This window comes from Ailuropoda melanoleuca, chromosome 8, assembly GCF_002007445.2.
Source record: "Ailuropoda melanoleuca isolate Jingjing chromosome 8, ASM200744v2, whole genome shotgun sequence".
NCBI classification, from domain to species: domain Eukaryota; kingdom Metazoa; phylum Chordata; class Mammalia; order Carnivora; family Ursidae; genus Ailuropoda; species Ailuropoda melanoleuca.
Genome location: NC_048225.1, coordinates 71,801,203 through 71,809,863, shown reverse-complemented (window position 1 = coordinate 71,809,863; position 8,661 = coordinate 71,801,203). Strand labels below are relative to the sequence as shown.

At 53.9% G+C, this 8,661-nt stretch overlaps 1 protein-coding gene across 1 annotated transcript in view; it reads left to right on the top strand.

Annotated features, from left to right (window-relative positions):
• The window catches only part of GPA33 (glycoprotein A33), a 56,295-nt gene that overhangs the window by 30,226 nt on the left and 17,408 nt on the right, over positions 1 to 8,661 (top strand). The window contains exons 5-6 of the mRNA XM_034667642.1: positions 2,026 to 2,262; positions 4,918 to 5,070. Coding sequence (XP_034523533.1) covers positions 2,026 to 2,262; positions 4,918 to 5,070 — 390 coding nt within the window. The remainder of the gene's footprint in view (positions 1 to 2,025; positions 2,263 to 4,917; positions 5,071 to 8,661) is intronic.

Sequence of the window (8,661 nt, the reverse complement as noted above, 5' to 3'; positions counted from 1 at the left end):
ACCCTTTTTTTTTTTTTTTTTTTGTCTGCAGAAGGGAGGCACAGGACCTCTTTCACAACCCCGCACCCAACACTGTAGCCAAATTTCCCGTTTCTCTGTGTCCTCCTGCTCTGAAAACAGAGGGGATTTATCTTAGAGAGAAAACGACCATCCACTTGCAATGACCTTGGTCTGTGTGAAAGTTGCCCCAAGTTCATGGTCACAATAGCTCCCATTTACAGAGGACCAGATATGGGCTAGGCATCGAAGAGACTTATATGGATATGGTCTCTTGTAATCTTTGCAACCCATCCGTGAAAGTGGGTATTAACACTCACATTTACTAGAAGAGAACACGGAGGCTCAAGACACCTGTAGAAAGTGTGCAAGCTTCCAGCAGAACACGACGGCCCAAATACAAAGCCCTGCACTCCACCGCCGTGCAAGCCTGCTGCTCCTGGCTGGTAATTGATCCTGAAGTTCAAGACGATTCCCAGATTCTTCTAGGTTTACTTACCTTTTCAAAGCACCCTCTCTGTCAGTTGATAGCAGACATGAGCTTGCCAGTGATGTTTTAGCTGGCCACTGTAGGAGCTTGTGTTCTGCCCTTCCTGGATCCTTGCTGACGAGGAGGGTTGGCGGGGCAGAGCCGAGCCAGCCCTCGCTCGATGTGTCGTTCGCCCTCCTCTGTCCACAGAACACCTGCAGCTTGGACACGTCACTCATTGATAATGGGGTTCTGAACCTGGTCTTCCTCGTGGGAGGTCTTTGCCTGGGGTCTGGGAAGCCCCGCCGCCCCATGAGTGTGTGCCTTGTTGTTTCTGGGTTGTCACGGGGGGCCTCTTGATGGTCTTGGACCTTTAGGAACATTCACACCCCCTCTCATCTCTTGGACGGTGTTGTCGCCATCACACAGTATCGTCTTCTAGCATTTTTAGAGCTGTGTTGTAGTTGCTCCCGACCTAGCTGGGGTGCTGTGACGTTTGTCTAAGGGGCTACTCTCTGGGAGGCCGCTCAGGTCGAGGTGTGTAGCGCACGGAAGGCTGTTAGCTGCTGAAATGGAGCCCTGCTCTCCGGTTGTCCTGCCTCTATAGCAACCTTGGACCAAACACAAACAAACAAATAACTGTTTGGTGATGCTGCCTTGCCTCTTAAAAATACTAATTAGGGGGGAAAAAAGAGAGAAACTAAAAAAGAAAAACATCCGCTTGTATCGCTAGGTTTTATACTTGTCCATGTTGACTTCCAGCTCATGTCCACATGCTTACTTGTGTCCATAAATGAATTTGTAGCCGAATGGGCTGGTGCTTTGCTCTTTTCATTCCTCACCAGGTAGCACTTTCTGCTGTCTTAGCACTTACAGTCCTTTCAGCTCCTGCCCCTCAGGGAGTGGATGGAGTCCCCTGTCCCTGACTGAACACCCAGCCAGTTCCAATTACAGCCATTATAATGTTGTAACAAATTGCTCTGTGTGCATAGCTCTTCGTTTTTATTTGCATTAGCTCCTTGGAGAGCTATTATAAGCCAAAAAATGCACATTTGTATCTCGTTTCTAGTCTGTACTTCCTCCTCTCCCATTGCCCTGGTTGGCCCCTAGCTGAATCCCTCACTTCTCTGGACCTGGTCCTTTTCTGGCTGATTCTGTCTCCTTCTGGCTTCCCTTAAATAGCTCCCCCTTTCATCTGGCAACAAGCTGGTTGAGGGAAAGGCAGCAAGACCCCCACTCACCTGTGCGTGTCCCCTTCCTCCCTCCCCTCGCACGGCCTCTAACCAGGGAACTAGGTAACCAGGAGGGCAAAGATACAAGTTTAATCTGAGATTGTGGAACTCAGGGTTTTGCTTTGAAACAAGAGAGAGAGAAAGAGAGAGAGGAAAAGAAAGAGACAGAGAAATCATTTTGTGCTATCTGTTAAGAAATCCACTAAAAAATCTTTAAAAGAAAGTTTTGTTTCCCAATGGCTTTGCTACTGGGCTATTTTTAGGCGGAAGGGCTTTAATTATGCGGGGCCGCCCACACGGGCTGGGTGACCTCACCGTAAACTGAAGGAACAGAGAGCTTGCGGACCGGGGGACCGGGGCGGAGCTCACAGAGCTGGTCCCAGGGGGAAGCCACCTGGCCCTGGGGCCGACCCGCGGCGCTCCGGGGCCGGGACTGGTCGTCTCCTCGGCCTCTGGCGCCCCCTGGCGTCTGCAGCGGGAGGCGCAGGCTTTGGAGCGGCGCCGTGCCCCGTCCAGGAATCTCCTCCNGGAATCTCTGGGTAGCAGCTGCCTTGCGTCTGGGAGGTAGGAAGAGCCCACCCAGAACCCAAGATCTCCGGGAGCCCCGCAGACCTCACAGCCCCGCAGGAGGGGCTATTTGAACTAGAGCTGATTTGAGGTCCCAGCTGGTTTTGATGGTGGGGGGCTTGGGGAGGGAAACCTTAGAGAAGGATCAGGACAGTGAGGGGGGTGCCTAGGGTGAGCTGGGGTGGGAGGACAGCCTGGGGGCTGAGGGTAAGGGCCCTGGGTGTGTGTATGGGGCGGGGGGGGGGGACGGACAAAAACCGGCCACACTCCTTCATAAGGCTGGTCTCCTAGGGGTGGTTGGTCTCTTGTTATCTCTACTGCTTTCTCCAGAGTGAATGAAGGATTTGCCTTAATAATTCCTGCTGGCAAAGCTGGCCTCCGGACACGCCCAGCTTGCTTCTTTGTGCTTCTCTTCTCTATGCGCTCCTTTGCCTTGGTCTGTTCTCTCCCCTTTATGTCTTGGATCCCAGAGAAGGCTGGTCGAGGAACGGCTTGACTACAGTCATGCACACCAACGGTGACGCTGGCCCGATGTGACACTTCTCGGGGCTCTTATACTCCAGGCAGCCTGTCCAACTGGGAAGGTTGTAGCCCCCTGGTCATGGCACACCTGGGAAACAGGCTGAGTGCTTTTCATGAGTGGGGAAGGATGTTCTTAGACCTCTAGGTCACCAACCCTGACCTAGAGCCAGTCTCCAGGGAAGCAGCGTTCGCCTTCTCTTGCACCTGCTTGCTGGACCAGCGGGGCAGAGGGCTGCTTGGCACGGTGGTCTGAAGGCAGCAGTCTCTCCCTGCCCCGGCTGCTTCAGTCCCTGGGGCCTGCGCCAGGATATGGGAAGATGGTTCTTTTCTTTTTGTCTTTTAAAGATTTTATTTATTTATTTGACAGCGAGAGAGAGAGACAGCCAGCGAGAGAGGGAACACAAGCAGGGGGAGTGGGAGAGGGAGAAGCAGGCTCCCAGCGGAGGAACCCGACGTGAGGCTCGATCCCAGGACCCTGGGATCACGCCCCGAGCCGAAGGCAGACGCTTAACGACTAAGCCACCCAGGCGCCCCTAGAAAGATGGTTCCTGAACCAAGGTTGGGCCTCTTGGGTGTAGGGACTGTGCAACCGGGGCTGGTGTAGGGCGAGTACCCCATGCTTGTCCCACACCTGGTGGCCCTCACGAGAGCAGCAGAAGCTGTGGCGCACACACACCCAAGAACCCCTTGCCTGTCTCAGAGAAAAACCAGAACAGGCGGCTTGGTGCATCCTGGGTAGCCTCCCCCGGCCGCTCTGGGGTGGGGGGTGGGGGGCTACGCCACTCTCTGCGCTCACCGACCGTGCATCCCTGCAGTTTGGATTGTACAATGGGCAGTGCTACTTACTGGGGCAAGCAGACCATCCAAGGGTCTGAAGAAAGCGGTGGAGGGATTCAGTAATAGCCCTCCACACTGCGTGTTCTCCCCTTCCCAGCCCCAAGGACACCACCTGAAGTCTCAAGCATACTTGATGCTCCTTCCTGCCCTGGAGCCTTTGCACATGCCATTCCCTCTGTACAGAGGGCCCTCCCCTCTCTCTGACCACCACCACCTCCATTATTGGCCTTGCTTACTCTCACTCTTCCTCTAGGTCACAGCCAGGCTGTGGGAGTCAGTGTCCCTTGCTTGTGCCTTCCCTGCCCCCTGCAGCCTTGCCTCCTGCCTGGTCATTGTCCAGTCACTTGTCTTTTGCCCCCACCGGACTCCTTGAACACAGGAACTCACTCACTATGTCATCCCAGTGCCTAGCGTTATCAGACATTCTGTAAGCGCCCAGTAAGGTTTGTGGAATGAGCCATCCTACACGGGGGTACGGCCGTGCCCAGTGAACGGACCAGCTTGAGATCTTCAGTTATTGTGGGCGATCAGGTTAGGCTTGTGAGTTGAGGGGCCTGTTGTAACCTTTCTGTAAGCTTCCCTTTCCTTGTCTCTGCCGTTCTGCACCCCCACCCCCACCCCTTCAGGCCTCATTCTCCACCCAGCACGCCACTCTGCTGCCACCCAGGGTCTCTCCAATCATCCAGTTACTCTGAGCAGCTGCATTTCATCAGCAAAACCCAGGACGAGGGCAGCGCTCAACACGAGGGAACCTTCCTAAGAAGTCTGAGTTGGGGGGCTTCCGAGACAGGGGCTTTCCCCTAACCCAGGGGTAGGCAAACGTGGCCAAATCCAGCCTCGGCCTGTTGTCCCCTCATCTTACACATGGGGGCACTGGGGACTGCGAGGTTTACGTAAAATGCACGGACGGGCCAGCATCAGAAGGAGCTCACACGGGTTGCTGGAGAGAGCACTGGAGGTGGAGTCAGAAGACCTGGGTTCTAGCCCCGACCAACTCTGGCCGAGTCTCCTCTCTGGGCCTCAGTATCCCCACGTTTATAAGGGTGGTGACTCTCATCTCGCACTCAGGATGCGTCCTGACGTCCGTGCGCACTGCCTCTCTGTGATGGTGACAGGCGACCGAGGAGACAGTCTGGGGAGGACGGATCTCACAGCACCGTGGCTCGCCAGTGGGCCATGACTTTGTCTGCCTGAGAGCAAACCAAGCAGTACGCGCGGGTGTCTGGGGCGGGAGGGGGCCGTCGCCGAGCCCCACCTGATTCGTGCCTTCACTCTGGTCCTTCACCCATACAGTGCCGCCCTCCAAGCCGGACTGTGGCATCGAGGGAGAGACCGTGATTGGGAACAACATCCAGCTGACCTGCCAGTCGAAGGAGGGCTCCCCAGCCCCTCAGTACAGCTGGAAGAGCTACAACGTCCTGAACCAGGAGCGGCCGGCCCCAGCAGGTAACGGGGTCACCGGGGAACGCAGCCCACCCATGTGGGTGGTTGACTAGGGCTGCGGGGGGGATCCTGGCCAGAGCAGTCAGGTCTCCTTGAAGGGCTGCCCTTTCCCTCCACCCTCCCCCCGCAGCATCTCTAAGTCTTCTCACGATGATCCCCACCTCGTAGGTTGTTGTGGGAAATCAAAGTGAGTCACGTAAGTTCTCAGTGGGAACACATCACATATGTTCACCTGTTCTCTTTGTTTCCCGTAACTCAGTTCCCTTGAAGGGCACGTATGGATAAAAGCACCGGGTGGGATTTTAATTTTGACTGCGATCATGTCCTAAAGTATACATTTTTTTTAAAAAAGATGTTATTCATTTATTTGTCAGAGAGAGAGAGAGCACAAGCAGGGGGAGCAGCAGACTCCCCACTGAGCAGGGAGCCCAATGCGGGACTCGATCCCAGGACCCCGGGGATCCTGACCTGAGCCGAAGGCAGACGCTTCACCAACTGAGCCACCCAGGTGCCCCTAACGTATACGAGTCCAGCTCTGTGGGAAATCCCCCCCCCATTCCCCGTCCAGGCTAGTCCATCTCGGGGCTCCACTGAACCCCACCTTCCCAAACACGCCCTCCGTTTGTGGCCACACCCGGCTGGTGACCCGGGCTGCTGAGCGTCGCTCCTTCTCAGGGAAGGAGGCGTTAGGCTCGGCTGTGGTTGCCTGGAGACCTTCGTACTGGGCAGCTGGTATCTGACCTTTGGTCAGGAAGCAAACCGGAAAAAAAAAAAAAACCTATATAAATATCTTACTGTCATTACCTTGTTGCCAACTGGTGTGGGAATACCTCAGTGGCATCTTTGGGCCCCAGTACCCCCTGGCACCGCCAGTGCCTGGAGATCACAACAGACAAGGTCTGAAAGGTGCCTGCTGGCTTAACGTCCGGGCGGTCTCTCTGCTCAGTGTGCGTGGAAGTAGGCAGCGGCCAGTGAGGCTGTGATTGGAGATGTGTGAGAAGTGGGCTGGGGCTAGGCAGAGCCCCCGGGCCGGGTCAGTCCCACCCGGTAAATGTACAGACTGGGCCTTTGGTCAAACCAGGATGAACTTTGTCCGTCTGTCCTTCACTCACTTGGGAGCAAGATGAGGACTTCTTAAAAGTAAAAAAAAAAAAAAAAAAAGAAAGAAAAAAGAAAAAAAAGAACCCACCCAATCCAGTGTAAATTAGAAAGTATATTTTGGATTTCAACAAGTTTCCAATTTTGTTTACAAATTTCCGGCTGGCAAGTTGTTATTGAGTGTGTCCGGAATTTCTGGAAACCACCTGGCAGCTCTCGTCTGGGTCTACGGGCCTGCCTGTCTGGCCTGTGCATGACCCGGGGACTCCAGCAACGGTCACCGAGGTCTGCTGTGGCCAATGGTGGGTCTGCCCTTCCTGCCAGCAAAGTGTGTATAGGGAGACCCAAGGCTGAAGGTTACGCGGTGAATGCTGTCAGAGTCTCATAGCCAGTGGCCCTGTAAACCCGAGGATGCGTAAGGGGACAGGTTTCTCCAAGGAGGGGGCACTTGAGTCGCCGTATAGCCCGGTGGCTAAGAGTGTGGTGTGGCCTTGAATCTGGCTCCACCACGTGTTAGCTACACGACCGTGGCAATAGCCTTAGCCTCTCTGTGCCTTAGTTTCTACATCTGTAAAATGGACATAAATCTAGTCCTTACTTCATAGAGTTCCTATGAAGATTCAATAAAAGTACATGTAAAGCATGGAGACCATGCCCGGTAGGTAGTTAGAAGTCCTCATGCGAGGTGTTATTAGCTATGTGTTCTGTGGGCTAGATCCATCAGGATGAATAGGGCAGGCATGGCACGTGTCCCGGGAATCATGGGTATTCTGCAGAGCCGAGGGTAGGGAGCAGGAACGGCAGGGAGGAGGGAGGTATCACTGTAAGAAAAGCAGCGACAGGGGATCATGAAGAGCCTGTGCCTTGGGCCTGGGAGCCTGGCCTTTGCCCCAGAGGCCACAGGCACTGTCTGAGGACCATCACGGATGACTGCCCCCACTCACGCTCTCCTGCCTCCATCAGGAAAGACTTCCAGGTATTAGAAGCCAAAACTTTGTCTTTCTGTGATTCAAAAGAGGAGAAACCCGAGGGCATGAAAGAAGGTCAAGGGGAGACTCTCTCACTTACTTGGGAAAAGCTTCACGCTGCTGCGAGTTAAGATTTGGCCGGAGTCAGAGTCCGGATCTGGGAGTGCCGGCCAGGAGTGTGGTTCATGGTAGAAACAACACAAGCTTACGCCCGCTGTTGGGATGGAGTGGGGGTCCTTCTCAGAGCCTTTGGACTCCACCTGCCTCACAGCGCACCAGAGTCAGACCCAACCCAGTTCTGATTTTTAAAACATTTCAGTCCATAGTGGACAATGGGAGAGTAGGGTTCCTTTCCCTCTGAAGACGTAAAGATCTCTTCCTTTCACTTAGTGATCGGTGGGAGCAAGCCAGTGGCGAAAAGAACAGGGACTCTGGAACAAGTAAATAAGAATTTCAGTCCTGACGTCTCCACTTGGTAGCTGTAAGTCTTCACGACCTCTCTGACCCTTAGGATTGCCCTCTGAAAACCAAGGATGGTTTTTCTCCCTGAAGGCTGTGGAGAGGAAAGAGGCAATCCCCTGTGGATAGTTCTGAACATCCTTTGTAAGAACTTTGTGCACGGAGAGAGTAGGAATTTGGGTATCGAAGAAGGAGGGGGGTAATTTGGGGGCTAGAGCACCTCAAAGGAGATGGTTCTTGAAGGGCATGGACCGGGGCCACCAGAGAGAACCTTGAGGATCCTGAGTGAGAGGTGGCAGCCTGAGCTTGTTGCCTAGGTTGTGGGGTGGAGAGTGGCCAGGACAGGAAAGTTCAATCTTGCCGATTTGAACTCAGTGCCTCTGGGCGACCGGGGCCTCTCTGGGGAAATCTCTCCCTGTTGGAGCCCAGGGAAGTGGGCGGCTGACTGTCCCTGCGTTCCTCCTCCTGACCACAAGGTGTCGCCACTGCAGCAAAAACATGAGCTTTAGCCGGATTTCAGAAGCAGTATTAGGTCCTTTCCAGGAGGAAAAGGGGCTTAGGAGCCCCAACTCAGAATCAGAGCAGATCTGGTGGCACTGGATATGCGCTGGTTAATTCCAGACCAGCTTCTAATGCCCACCGTTTCCTTTGGGGAACAAGGCCCGGAGTCCAAAGCTGGGCTCTGATAACTGGAAAGGTCCTGGAGGCAGTTCTGATAGACTGAATCTCACACTCTAAGGTAGTGGGAATCTGATAAGAGTTATCGTCCCCATAAGTATTCCCAGGGTCACAGAACATTTCCCAAAGTGTGTTCCTTCAAGATGCCTCTATTTTTTTTTTTAAGATTTTATTTATTTATTTATTTATTTGAGAGAGGGAGAGCAGGAGAGGGTCAGAGGGAGAGGGAAAGAGAGAATCCCAAGCCGACTCCGAGCTGAGTGTGGAGCCTGATTTGGGGCTCAATCTCACAACCTTGAGAACATGACCTGAGCCGAAATCAAGAGTTGGACGCTCAACTGACTGAGCCATCCCGGTGCCCCAAGATGCCTCTTAAAAATAAAAAAAAAAA